This window comes from Neodiprion virginianus, chromosome 2, assembly GCF_021901495.1.
Source record: "Neodiprion virginianus isolate iyNeoVirg1 chromosome 2, iyNeoVirg1.1, whole genome shotgun sequence".
Classification (NCBI taxonomy): domain Eukaryota; kingdom Metazoa; phylum Arthropoda; class Insecta; order Hymenoptera; family Diprionidae; genus Neodiprion; species Neodiprion virginianus.
The window spans coordinates 8,245,817-8,260,177 of NC_060878.1; the positions used below are offsets into that span (position 1 = coordinate 8,245,817).

The 14,361-nt window shown below is 36.3% G+C and overlaps 1 protein-coding gene across 8 annotated transcripts; it reads left to right on the forward strand.

The window, feature by feature from the left end:
* The first annotated feature begins 849 nt into the window (after positions 1-849).
* On the forward strand, positions 850-13,595 carry LOC124297314 (zinc finger protein 271-like). 8 transcript variants are annotated; one of them, XM_046748220.1, is made up of 12 exons: positions 850-1,158; positions 2,745-2,850; positions 3,492-3,887; positions 4,688-5,301; positions 5,527-5,668; positions 5,804-6,136; positions 6,241-6,485; positions 6,646-6,911; positions 9,490-9,711; positions 10,853-10,936; positions 11,021-11,238; positions 11,421-13,595. In XM_046748220.1, the coding sequence occupies exons 2-12, from the start codon at positions 2,800-2,802 to the stop codon at positions 11,892-11,894; spliced, it is 3,045 nt and encodes a 1,014-aa protein (XP_046604176.1). In that variant the 5' UTR covers positions 850-1,158; positions 2,745-2,799; the 3' UTR covers positions 11,895-13,595. The 8 variants fall into 8 exon arrangements, with proteins under 8 accessions (XP_046604176.1, XP_046604178.1, XP_046604175.1 ...); XM_046748222.1 differs by having other exon boundaries at positions 9,490-9,627; XM_046748219.1 differs by having other exon boundaries at positions 3,492-3,599; positions 3,684-3,887; positions 10,853-11,238.
* The last annotated feature ends 766 nt before the right edge of the window (positions 13,596-14,361 follow it).

Below are 14,361 nucleotides of genomic sequence, written 5' to 3' on the forward strand. Positions count from 1 at the left end.
CCGAATAAGTTAATAAAAGATGTTCATTATTGAACTATCCTACTGATACGTAACGTAGTGAATTTATCTGCCGCATTTCAATCCCGAATACGCTTTCTAATCAAACATGAAAATGAAGTTATCAGGTCAACAACTGAAACGGTATATTCGCTTAGCGTATGTATTATCGTGCGTAAAGAAATTATTATTCTAGCACTTTCTGCTTGGACAAAATTGAATTAATTTACTTTTAACTAATTACAATGCATACTGATAAATTTCCTCTGCCAACTACAGCTTCTACTTTAGTTTTGTTTCAATTCGTAGAGACTTTGGAATAGCGGGGGGTTACTTGGATCCTTACCATTCATTCGTATTCCCGCTATAGTTACTGATTTGATTGTCCACGGTGCTAAGAAATCATCGACCATGCAAGAGGCATAGAAAAGATATGCGCTATCGATAGCAATGCTGACATAAATTACTGCGAATAATTTTCAAATGTGTAACGTTGTAAATATCGGTAAGAAATTGATTAAACCCTGTTTCCAAGTAGTGAAAAGATTAGAGTGAGTAACCAGAATTCATTGTACCGGATGTGTGCGGCGGGGTGGATACGGAGAAATACGTCATGATGCGCGCGTCGCAGGAAATTGCGCGCGCATGTCGTTTTCGTAGACGGTTACACCTCGGATATTTGAAGAATGAAATGAAAATGATGGTTAAATCGCAGAAACATGATCTAGATTCATTATGAATTCTCAATAAATGCAAACCGATCTAGTATCTCGTAGCTTTATACCTATCATTGTATCCCGAATGGGGATAAATTTATCGTCAGGGTTGTGACGAAGCGTGGAAAGCGAGGTCCGCCATGACAGTAGTCGTATTTTCTCTAAACTGCAACAACAATTATTCTTCCGTATATTTTTGTAAAATTATCGAGGTTCCAGGCCCGGTTCATACCCTGTTCGGCACTCATACTGCCCCGGGTTTTTCCTAGTTTCATTTGGTGATATTTGTCGACGCGGTAGTCGCGGTGCGTGGCCATTATCGAAGGATTTGCTTGTGGGTACCTGTGGCGAGGTGAGGTGTTGGAGAGGCGTCCCCCCTCGCGTCGGGACGCACGTCCCCGGCCTCGACGACCGAGATGCCAGCCCCGCCAACAACAGCAAACACGTGAGTGCCTCCTGACAACCCCCCTTAATCCCTTACAACCAGGACATCAATCCTCCCAGCTTCGGGACGGCCGTTTTCATCTACCCGAGCATTATACTTACCCTCGGTAAACCTCCATTTTGTTACGTTCACAGTCCCGTTTGGAAATTGACGCGTCATGCGGTCACCCAGAAGATGGGTACATACTTATGTATATCCTGCAATACATGCACGCGCGTACACATACTCGATTGCTCTTATCGTTATTTCAACTCCTTTTCAGGGTATTACGTATTTATCAACACATACTATGTCACACTTTATCCTCTTTATATATCAGATTCTTCCGTTATCCACATTCCATCCAACGGCTGCATCCCTGGTGCAGTTTCTCTTTATGTTTTCTTTTTTTTCTTTCTTATTTTCGCTCTTACTTTTTTTTATCACTGTACTCAGTTTCAACGCGGAGTCAAGTTATAACAGTCACGGCTTGTGCATACTCGGACATAACCGAGTTATCGCACTCGTCTTCGTTTACGTTGATTATTTTCTATTCTTTTTTCTTTTTCTCCCTAACTCGCGTTTATACTCTTCTTAGCGTTAAGACTATTTTACCTGTACAAATTTTTCTCCCTCTTTTCTGACGTTTGCAAGTTCCAAGTTAGTTTTAGGTCATTTTTTCCTCATAGGTTCATTGGCAAATATCAGAGTCAAGCGATAGGCACACATATTGCACAAAGAGATGTATTGTTATCTTGAGAGATCAGATCTTATTAGATACTTAAAAGTTTAACGGGTTGAAGAATCTTTCAAACTTCATTCGAACTACGGTTCAGAATAACATCAAAATTTTCTCGCTTGATTAATCTCATCATGATAGTGTTTTTTCTCGATTTTTAATAGTGTATCATCTGATTTATTAAAACCAATATACACTAGATTCATTGGATATATTCACATGCAGGGAAAAAATTGTGAGTTTAGAGAGTGTAGTAGTTTTAGTATCGCACAAAAAAAATGCCCCAAGGAGACTCTGCGTCAAATTACCTCTTAGTTATCCGTTTCGTGAACCTTCCATGATCTGACATGAGGCTGAAGTTGCTAACGCTACTGCAACGAAATATTGGGGGAAAAAAATCACCATTTTGCACTTTTGTAGTGACTCTAAAGTGGTTGAGTTGTCAAAATATGAATTTCTTTTGCCTTGTTATAATTTACTGAATTTTAGAATTTCCTAAAATTGCGAAATAATGATTTTTCCGAAATGTAACTTATTACGATAACATTACTAATTTTAACCTCATGATCCGACTTGATATTCCTGTCCCACTCATGTTCACGAAATATCACATTTATTCGTTCCGTCATCTGTTACTTTCGGATCAAGTCCAAGCTTTTTCTTTAAACCTGAGCTTTCTCTCAGCAACTTTCTGATATTAAAATCAGCTGATAAGACTTTGAACTTTTTATTTCTTGAAGTGAGACAATTTATACGAACAATTTTATTGATACGAAACAGTTATAAATTACCCGCATCGTTACGCGGATAATATACGAGTGAAATTTTGTTTATTTTGAGCCGTGTTCATCAATGAATTTTTTTGTAGGTCAAGGAACGATGAGCTACAGATGACGATTGTCAACAATCCTCATTGAACGAAGATGAACGGGGAGCAGCATGCACTGCCAGCGACTACGCAGGGGCAGCAAGAGGTAAGAAAGTATTCTTAGATTTATTACGAGGCTGTATTCCAATTGAAAAATGTGCGACAAAGAAATGTCTTGAGCATAAAATCGCTTCTGCAATATGTTGTAAAGCATTAGATATATCTGGATAAGTATTAGTTTGAAAAAATACAATTCTGCGAAAATCTCGACCGTATCCTGCTGCACCGTGTATAGCTTAGTTGTGAGAATGTGTTGTTATTACTTTCGAAAATGTGTCAACGCTGATAATTTTTTTTTTTTTTTTGTAATTTATCTTTGTTATCCTTGTGTTAGTGTATTTTAGTATTGCCTGCAAAACATACTATCTATTCATATATTGTACGAGCTCTTGAGGTTGATCGATGCAACTTTCCACTGGAGTTCATCATGGAAAATGCGCATCGTATGTATGAAACTCCATTTCTTCTCACACGGAAAGACGGAATTGTCGCCTGCGGCATGCATGTTACAGAACTAAGTGTTACGAACTATTAATTTGGCCTAACGTAAACAGAACTCAAAGTTAGAAGTTAGCGTCTATGGTTGAAAATAGAATAGCACACTGGTATCAGTTGGGAAACAGCCTTGAGGCATGCCTCTGCATGCTAAATTGATGTCGTACAAAATGTTTGAATGTGTATCGGTAGGAAGTAAACGTGGGTCAAAGTGGTCGCCCTTCGTATCCGAGTGGATTGACCACTAGCTCTGGTCTTGGGAACGTAGGAAGTATTCCCCATTCGTCGGCAGATCTGCGCGTAGGTACAGCCGTAGCCTTAGCCTCTTCGGTAGCTAAATATTGGGTCCTGACCAATCTCTTTCCTGGGGCACCGCTTCCTCAGGTTTCGGTATATCACCACGCCCACCATAATTCCTCGCATCGAACTGCTGCTGGAGACACGGCAAATAAAGAACCAGCATCTGCGTTATCTCAAGAAATGGCATTGGCTCAGAACTCTCATCAGCAAGCATCTACTTCGCATCATCATCAGCAAACTTCGGTTAATACCAACAATCAACATAACTCCTTGCACCCAAATGCACAGGTTCGTTTTATATAAACGACAGACGCAAGTACGCTTACGCAGTAGCTATTAGTATACATATTCATGTATTCTTATTTTTTTTTTTTTGTTTTTTTTTCCATGTTTAAACATAGTATGCCGCTTGAGTAGAGAGATTAATTTTTTTTTTTTTCACCAACTTCCACATTTTCGAAATTTCTCATTTTTCATGTAGAAAATTAATTCTAACTACTTTTTTTTTTGTACCAGCCTCTGGTAATCTCATTTTTCTCTTGCCATGGTAACGGTAATTTTATTTTTTTTTTTCCTCTACCTCATTTCAAGACCTATCACCATTTTATTTTTCTACCACAAATAGTATGTCAAGTATTGTTCCCAATAAATAGTACAGACACAAGTCTTATGTGAATTAAGAATAGAATAATTTTCCGTTTCTAAATGAGTAGAAGAATCGCTAATGCTGACACATTGCTGAAGAATGTATGTATGTAAGTCAACACTAATATACCCACTATCAATTTAAACACATTGTGCGTCTAATAACCCTGTATTGTACTTTCTCACGAGTGGCTCAAGTCACAAAGTACGATGTAGTAAATTTTTTTAGCTTTCAATTGAAACGCAATAATGATGAAGCCATCATGTGAAGCGGTATATCATTTATTGTTTATTAGTATCAATTAACTTTGGTGTCATAATCGCTTGTTTGCAGATGATGATTAAATACTAGTAACATCAAGTATTGTGCAGCATTATTCATGCAATTCTTATTGTTTTCAATTTCATTCTCAAAGTAAAGATTATTGAATTATTTTCAACAGATTCCAGTATCGCTGCCTGGTCTCAGTTTAGACGGTACCCACATACCCCCAAGTGTCAGCCATTTGCATGCAGCACATGCACAAATGCAGCAACAAATGCAGTCCCAACAGCAATTGCATCAGCAGCAGCAGCAGCAGCAGCAACAACAACAACAACAACAACAACAACAGCAGCAGCAGCAACAGCAACAGCAGCAGCAGCAACAGCAGCAACAACAACAACAGCAATCACATCATCAAATGCAAAATCATCAGACTAGTCAAAATAGTGGGCACAGCCCGCCAAACCAGCCAAGTAATCAGAGGGATGAAAATAAAGTGAAAGATGAAGGTGGAAGTTGTACAACTGAGAGATGCAGTGATAATCAAGTTCACTGTCAGGTTCAGTGCGACCTCCAGTTGCAACCGCAGGCACAGGCCGACATGCAACAGAGTTTAATGCAGCAACAGCAGCAGCAACAACAGCAGCAGCAGCAGCAGCAGCAGCAGCAGCAACAGCAGCAAATTGGGGTTAATATAGGAGGAAATAGTTCTACAGATGGTGGAAATCAGAACAATTCTGACAGTATGAAAACTGAGAAAGAAAAGGAGATGCGTCAGCATAGTATGGCGCAGTAAGTATACGAATGATAACTTTTCTACAACTGATATCCAGAGTGATTAATAAAAAGAAAACTGTTGAAACGATGTGTACACCCAGGTTTATTGTGTCAGCTACAGCATAGTAGTATTTTTCAAACAAATTCGGAGTACAACAAAAAGTAGAATGAAAAATTTACAACGTGAGTGATGCTGCAATTTGTTTTTCAGGGCCTAGTTTTGATTAATTCTTTATTCAGATTCCAGTTACCTGATCTTAAACCTGGAGGACATATGATGGATGTAAGAACGGCAGATGGTTCAGTTGTCAAAATAAGTGCTGGTAGCGAACAGGATCTTGCAAAGACACTGGGCGTTGAGATGGTGCAGAACATGTACAAGGTAGGGACATGACGTTATTAAAAGCTATTAGAATAAAAATAAGAATAATAATGTAATTGTGGATTTTCTTCACTAATTTGAGTAAAGTTACTTCCTGCATGCTTACGCATATGATTTATTTCATTCTGATTCTAGGTCAACGTCGAGGATATAAATCAACTTTTGGCATACCATGAAGTTTTTGGTAAACTACAGAGTGAAATAGCTGCCGGAACAACATTGGTGGGCGGTACTGTGCCGACCCAAACAGTAACCACCATACAAAACGGAACTCCAATAGTGCAACAGGTTCAGTTGAATAAATTTGATATAAAAACAAGTGACGGAGAAGCAACCCCGGGACCAAGCGCATCTCCTGTCTCCGTAGGTAGTCATGCCTGCGAAGTATGTGGAAAAATATTTCAGTTTCGTTATCAACTTATTGTACATCGGAGATATCACACGGAGCGCAAGCCTTTTACATGCCAGGTAATTCATTATTCTGTTTTAACAGTGCAAGAGTGGATTAATAATTTATAGTAATACTTTAAAGTTCCTATAAAATTACTAACAATATTCTGTATTTGTTTCAGGTCTGTGGTAAAGCATTTACCAATGCCAATGACCTCACACGCCATGGTAAATGCCATCTTGGAGGATCTATGTTCACTTGCGCGGTTTGTTTTCACGTGTTTGCTAATGCCCCATCACTGGAACGACATATGAAGAGACATGCTACTGACAAACCTTACAATTGTACCGTTTGCGGAAAAAGTTTCGCCAGGAAGGAACACTTGGACAACCACACTCGATGTCACACAGGCGAAACGCCTTATAGGTGCGTTTATTGTGTATCTTTTCAAGACTGTGATTTATTTTCATTATAATTAATAGTTCTTAAGTTCATTAAAATCAAGTTTAGAAACGCCGACGTTTAAAAGTTGGTTCTCTATTCATTGTGTAAAGGAAAATTAACCTCTTATTATATCTATTTCCAGATGTCAGTATTGCGCCAAGACATTCACCAGGAAGGAGCACATGGTTAACCACGTTCGTAAACATACCGGTGAGACACCACATCGATGTGACATATGCAAGAAGAGTTTTACGAGAAAAGAGCATTTTATGAACCACGTTATGTGGCATACAGGGGAAACTCCTCATCACTGCCAAGTCTGTGGAAAGAAGTATACTCGCAAGGAACATCTCGCCAATCACATGCGATCCCACACCAACGATACGCCCTTTCGCTGTGAAATTTGTGGTGAGTAAACAAACAGCCAATGTTTAATAATCACATATCCCTAGGAAAAATCCACTGAAATAAAGATAAATAGTTTAATATTTGTAACAACCTTTTCAATATGCTCAATTATATTTTTTTAAACTTCTGTAAAGTGAGTCCTCAAATCTTTCTACAAAGATTTTTAGTTAGTGCAGTGGGTTCATGTCACTGGACTGTGAATAAAATTCTATGTATTCAATCAATTACATGATTTTCGAAGCAGTAACATCGATTTACATATCGCGTAGAATTTTTCATAATTTGTTTTCAGACACTTAAAGTACTATAAACGTGTCGGTTTTATGGAAACAATGTGAAAAATTACCACATTAATCATTCAAACATTGAGCAAAAATCGGGATAAATTGAGTAGGCATAGGCAGTAGGTCATCTGAAAATCTGATTTCAAAATAAAGGCATTTGAGGATCAAAAATTTATTCTAACTTTTTATCAGCTAACATTTATCCTCTGAAAAGAAAAGAGAAATGTCTGTGATAAGGAAACCATCAAAACCAACCAGATAAGGCAATGAGCAATTGATCAGCAAACGTAAGCACTATTGATCTTGAAGCTGAACAAATACTACGAGAACGTAAAACTGCTTGTGATACAAGCCGGAAATTATTTAAATCTGCTTGTTAATCGCTGTACAAACGGTTCAGCAAGTAAGAAGTTTTCGTTGATATTCACAAAATATTCTCGAGTATCATGAGACTATTTTTGGTTTGAAACTGTATCAAAGATGCATAATTCTGTATTATAATCGTTGCAGCATCAGTATTGATGAAACTTTTGGTTCTCTTGTTATGTAGAGTATATTTCGGCAAAGCATCGCTACATGTAGGTGTAAATAAAAAAAAACCTTACCTCAGGTTTTCCATATCGTATAGTAAAGAAAAAGAAAAAATCCAAATGAAGTTATCAAAAGCAGGTGGATATATTACGCATGGCGATAATATACTGAAATAGTGATACAAAGAAAGGGTGAACACAAAGAAAAACGCGGTATTGCGTCACCGTTTATTACGTTGAAAAATCTACGGTCAATTTATCCGAAAAATGAAGCTTTAAGACAAATCTAGATGTAATTTCTTTTTCGTACCAGAATAATGATTAGAAATATATGTATCGCGATAGTTGATAATTATTACCGACTCGTATAAGCCTTAATATTTAGATATAGATGTATTTAAATATTTCGCGTTTAGTGCGCATGCTAGGTGAATATGTAGTTAAAGTTATCGGGAAGGTGGCTTATTACAAAACGTAAAAATAATATCCGCGAGAATTGATCGCGCATGGCTTTAACCGCGGCGATAGTCGCGCGCATTTCTTTAGCGCCGCTGACCCTTTATTCCATAACCTTAGGGATCAGTGACTTCAGTACTATAATTCTTACCAGTATATTTATATTTTTTTTACTTCTACATCTATTTCGATTAAATTGGAATGGCATGACTTGTTATTTCGTAAATATCAGCGGTTCGTATTACTCTACCGATTTGTTTTTCCATTATTATACACCATAGAGCAAAGCTCTCAAATATCATTTTATATCAACACATTGAAGAAGAAAAAAATTCGATAACGAATTCCGCTGAGTAATAAAAAGTATTGCTTCTTTCTTTCTTTCTTCTTCTTCTTCTTCTTCTTCTTCTTTTTCTTCTTATTTTTTATTTTTTTTTTTCCTGAGGATTTTATACTTTTTGACTTGATAGTAAATTCTCCATCATCGTTTTATCAAGTTCTGCTTCATTCTAAACGCAAAGTTATCCTGGTTAATTATCTACTTTACTTTTTTAATTTTTATTACTCTATCCGAGTAATTGTCTTCTTTTTTTCTTTTTCCATTTTGTTACCTTACAAAAAATTTTCAGGAAAGAATTACATGAGTTAATTTATGTATAATTATGAAAATATCTTTTCAGTATTAGCAAATCTCTAATGAAATCACAAATAAATCAATTTTAAATTTTGTTTCATTAATTGTTTTGAAATTTCCGTACATTTTTCAACTTCGTTATTCTTACATTACTAATTAATTGATCTGGTAAAATAATGAAATTCTGAAGCATTCGAACTCGAGTAATTATCAAATTTTTGGTGATATTATTCATTCATTGTCGAATTTTAGTTGAATATTAAATTAAATAAATATTCAATGAAATTTTGTGACTCAGCAAACTTTTTACTGGGATTCTCATAGTTTTTCGGGGACAGATCATTGGAAATCGATTAATTAATATTTGTCCCATTTTTTCCCTTGCAAATTAAATGTCAAAAAATGATATAACAAATGTTCTTCACCGTAAATGTATGGATATAAGTGATGTATTTATTCAAAGCTGTAATAAAGAAAAAAAATTCTCAACAAATATTTGTAGCCACAAAGCTGAAAATTTAACAAACCTGATATTGTGAGAGATGTTTGTATGGAAAAGTTGGAAAAGTTTTAGGGAGTTTTCAAATCAAAGATAAGTGCAAAGATTAAATTGCCACAAGTAAATAAATACGGATTTAATTTTATTCTTTATATCTGTTTCAATACGCAACCAGGTAAGTCGTTCACACGGAAGGAGCACTTCACGAACCACATAATGTGGCATACCGGCGAGACACCGCATCGCTGTGATTTCTGCTCAAAGACGTTCACTCGGAAGGAGCATCTCTTGAACCACGTTCGCCAGCACACGGGTGAGTCCCCACACCGATGCGGCTTCTGCTCCAAATCGTTCACCAGAAAGGAACACCTTGTTAATCACATCCGCCAACACACAGGTGAGAGCGGTTGGCAGATGTTCACTTCACGGGCAACTAATTACTATCGTTCGTAATAATGGTTACCCATCGTTACCTTACAGTATTCAGTCAAAATACCTTTCATGCTTCAAATTTTATCTTTCTAACCCTTTTAGCAGTGTATTTTGTAATTCTTGTTGAAGGTTCTTATATCTACAATGGCTTCGATGATTTTTGCGTAGTATTTCATACATTTTTGCCACAAATCACTGTATTGTTCTTCATTTATTATTGTGGTAATACTTTGTTACGTTCTCTAATAATCGGTGAGAAATTAATGCGGTCGAAATAAGACTTCAAAAGGTGAATTTATTTTTAGCCTCTTGTAGTGAATTGAATCTTCAAATTATTTTTCACAACTAGTAAAAGGGTCAATATTCCATTTTATTCATTCTATGATTCTATGTTATTTGACACACTAATTGAGGGCTGAACTGTTTCTAAATTGAATAAGGGTGATAAAAGAAATGAACTTATTACTTTATATAACTATAAACCGTTTTGCGATTGGCAATAGTAGAGAGTGGATGCCCGTCAAATTCTACCAATTGAGCTGTTTTCAAAATATGTGAAAACGTCACTTCAATTCTAGGATTAACTTAGGAATACTTTAAATGCGTTAGTTTTCTGTCTCAATAACTGCTGATAAAAACAATTTGCATTCAAACAGTTTTAAAGGTTGAAATAAATAGACGAATTGTTTCTTCAATCAAAAATGTCATCCCAGTAAGAGGGATATTTTTTCAAATAATGGATCTTTTTATTACTATTTCATTCTGCCATATACACCGCTCTCATGAATTTCTGTTCTTGTCCTTAATCTGACAGTCAATTTTTGACTAGTCAGATTGCTAGCTTCTATCTCTAGAAAAGATCCGATACCTGGTTTAACAGTTTTCTCAAAATATAAAACATTGTCGAATATGAAAATGAATTTGAAATATTTTGTGCTTTTGTTGACAGTGAAAAGTACGTTATATTATCTCAGTTGTAATAATAATGGTGATTGTATAGAATTGAGATTGAGCTTTTTAGGCTTTCCGAAACCACTAATTTCTTCAGGATATAAGAATACGACTAGACGTTGAGATTATATTTTCAACCGATTTTATGCTTGCAGGGGAGACGCCATTCCGCTGCCAGTACTGCCCGAAGGCGTTCACACGTAAGGATCACTTGGTTAATCACGTCAGGCAGCACACGGGTGAGTCACCGCACAAGTGCCAGTATTGCACCAAATCGTTCACGCGGAAGGAACATTTGACCAATCACGTGCGTCAACACACAGGCGAATCGCCACACCGATGTCACTTCTGCTCCAAGTCGTTTACTCGAAAGGAGCACCTGACCAATCACGTTCGTATCCATACTGGGGAATCGCCACACAGATGCGAGTTCTGCCAGAGGACCTTTACTAGGAAAGAACATCTTAACAATCATCTTCGCCAACATACAGGCGAATCTTCGCATTGCTGCAACGTATGCTCCAAACCATTCACCAGAAAAGTAAGCCTTTTCCCTCCTCTTTACTTTGTTTTTTCAAACGTCCTTCATTATCTTATCATTTATTGCTGTGTTTTTGTTGTAATTTCAAATTTCTAGAAGTTTATCTAAGTATAACATTTTTAAATATTGAATCGCAATCTAACAATGTCTCTTCTTTTCTTTTTTTACTTTATTCCTATTAGGAACACCTTGTGAATCACATGAGATGTCATACTGGCGAACGTCCGTTCGTTTGCACCGAATGCGGCAAAAGTTTCCCTCTTAAAGGAAACCTCTTGTTCCACATGCGATCCCACAACAAAGGTAGCAACGCGGAAAGACCGTTCAGATGCGATCTGTGCCCGAAAGATTTTATGTGCAAAGGACACTTGGTGTCCCATAGACGCTCTCATTCGGACGAAAGACCGCACAGCTGCCCGGATTGTGGAAAAACTTTTGTTGAAAAAGGAAATATGTTGAGGCATCTTAGAAAGCATGCAGCTGAGGGACCGCCGACACAAGTCAGCACACCTTCGGCTATTCCTCAGCCAGGAGTTCTCCCTATTCCTACAGCTGCTGTTTTAGTTGGGCATCCATTGGCTCCACCAGCGCCACCGGTTGTGCCCCAACATACCGTCGTTGTGCCGACACCACCTGGAGTTTTAACGTCGTATTAATGAAATTGCGAACGATTATTAACAGTTTATTACCGCAGTGGATATATGTGACATAAATTAGTGTTAATTAATTATATATACATACATATATATATACATAACACAATATTATAAATAGTCGCTTGGCGTGAAATCTTTGACCCCCTTTTCTAGTTTTTCTTTTCTGTCAATTCACTGGATTTTTATACTTCGTATTTATCGAACATGTGCATACAAAATTTATTTTGGCACATTGAATATTACTATAAGAAAAGAAATCACTTTAAAGTCGTTACGAAGGCGGCTATAGATGGTGGACGATTTCATGTTCAATGAGTTCATAGTATCAGTAAATGATTGGTACTGAAATTTAATACTTTTGATCTTGAACTGAACAGCTTTTATGATTAATAGAACATCATTCAACTGAAGTTAAGGGAAACTTTTATGATATCTGAATTATTTGAATTGAATCTTCATTTCAAAAATGCGAGCGCTTCGTAATTGACACGCAAATTTTAGAACATGTTCAATATCTTTGGAATTATGTATATAAATTTAATCTGTTTGTTGAAAGATGTGCAACTTGACGATTGCGATATTGATAAAGTAGAAATATTGCAAGATCTCTCACATTTTAATATAAATATAAATTCTATATTCCTCTGAATTGAATAATTTCACCCAAAATACTATAGTACGCGCTTACTACATGTTCTGGAAAAGAAAGTCGTCAAAAAATTACGTAACTGACTAGCCAACTAAACTGTGATAGTTTCTTGTATCGAAAATTAGCAAATTTCTCAAAACTTGTACAGTAATTTTGTGACGAGTCGGCAATAATTGGTCCCCAAATATCTGCGAGCGCTCGCATTTTTTTTGCTTTACTAAACACGTTCATCGTACCGTACTACAGTAGAACATCGATTATCTGAATCAATTGGGACCGAGACTACATCGGAAAATCAAAAGCATAACCGAAAAGAAATTGTTATCGTAGACGATGACATGTACAACACAAATAAATGTTCGCGCTAACAAGGAGCAAATAAAAATTATTGATAGAAGTAACGTACAAGTGGTCTAACGCTGGAAGATGGAAAACGCACTTGAGCATGTTCGACCACGCGTGGTTCTCGCAAAATCGGAGCTAATAACAATGTATATTTCTTGCCAAAATGCATTTTTTGAGCCAGCGTTCGGGTAATTGAGTTCTTAGATAAGTTAAGATGTAGTTCAGATAACTGAGATTTGGATAATCATGGTTTTATTGTAGTTATACTCTGTCGAATAGAATTCACAACTGTTAATTGTATCGAATGAATCTAACAAATTCATTTCATTCACGATTCCTGGTTAGAATTCGCGATTGCCGCTACTCTCTTGGTCAGCATAACACTAATAATCGCAAAGACTGCCCCACATTAGTCCGTCATATTGTTGTATTGCCTGCCTTTGAGTAGGTCGCAATGCGACGCATCAATGTGTAGCATCCTCAATGTATACTACATCAACAATTTCAATGTAACATGATCAACGTATAATTATTCCCAAAGAAAATTAAATTGCAGCTAGTGTTTTCAAGTTTATACTAAAACAAAAATACAAAAGACAAAAAAAAAATTTACAGGCAAGTTAGTTTGCAAAAAATACGAAGCGAGTGCAGGGCGGTGGAGGGCAAGTCAAGGCAGGGGGGAAAAAATGAAAGTGAACTGATTTTACTACTTTTGCAGAAAAAAAAAGAAATGAAAACAAAATAATGGTATATATCACTGTAAATAATGAAAAGAGTTTAACTTTACTTTTATTCTTTGTACTTGGTTTATTTACGCATTAATTTTTCTCTTTTTCGTGAATATGAAGATCTACTACCATTTCGATTTTAACTCGTTTGGAATTTACGTTCTGTTTCATAAATGGTAGATTTACTTTTTTTGGGGTATGATATAATTTAGACTCAGATCTTTAACCTTTAGATGGCTGACCTGCTTCTCTTAGGAGTTAGCAGATAACTCGGAAACTTCACTGGACGTGTTGACTATTTATATACACAAAACATACCTCTAAAAAAATATCGAATTTCAAGGGGAAAATGCCGGCTCTCTAAAGGTTAAAATTGATAGATTATTAAGTAGTTTATTACCATTCTTTTAGTTTTATTACAAATAGGTGGTTGAAATCTGTAAACTTCGCGAGAAACCCTTTCGACAGCACAGAGCAACTAGCTGATCTATTGATTATCCAATTTGGTTTTTTTATTTTCGATTTTTGTTTCGTTAATTGAATTCTTTTTGTAATATATCGTGTATACACAAATGTATATTCGTTGGTAGCATTGCAGAGATCCAAGTAACATATTAACACAAGAGAGAGAGAGACACACGTTATTAAGTGTAAATTTAATCTGTACGGATTTGTTGGATATTCTTGTGTTTCCTATACATATTATATACATATATGTATGTACTATCTAATACTCGAGATTCTC

Bases quoted from the DNA above. Each gene is read 5' to 3' on its own strand.
- LOC124297314 (XM_046748217.1), top strand. From the start codon at position 2,800: ATGAACGGGGAGCAGCATGCACTGCCAGCGACTACGCAGGGGCAGCAA. The intron at 2,851-3,491 runs GTAAGAAAGTAT...GTGTATCGGTAG, and splicing joins CTACGCAGGGGCAGCAAGAG to GAAGTAAACGTGGGTCAAAG. The intron at 5,669-5,803 runs GTAGGGACATGA...TTCTGATTCTAG, and splicing joins TGGTGCAGAACATGTACAAG to GTCAACGTCGAGGATATAAA.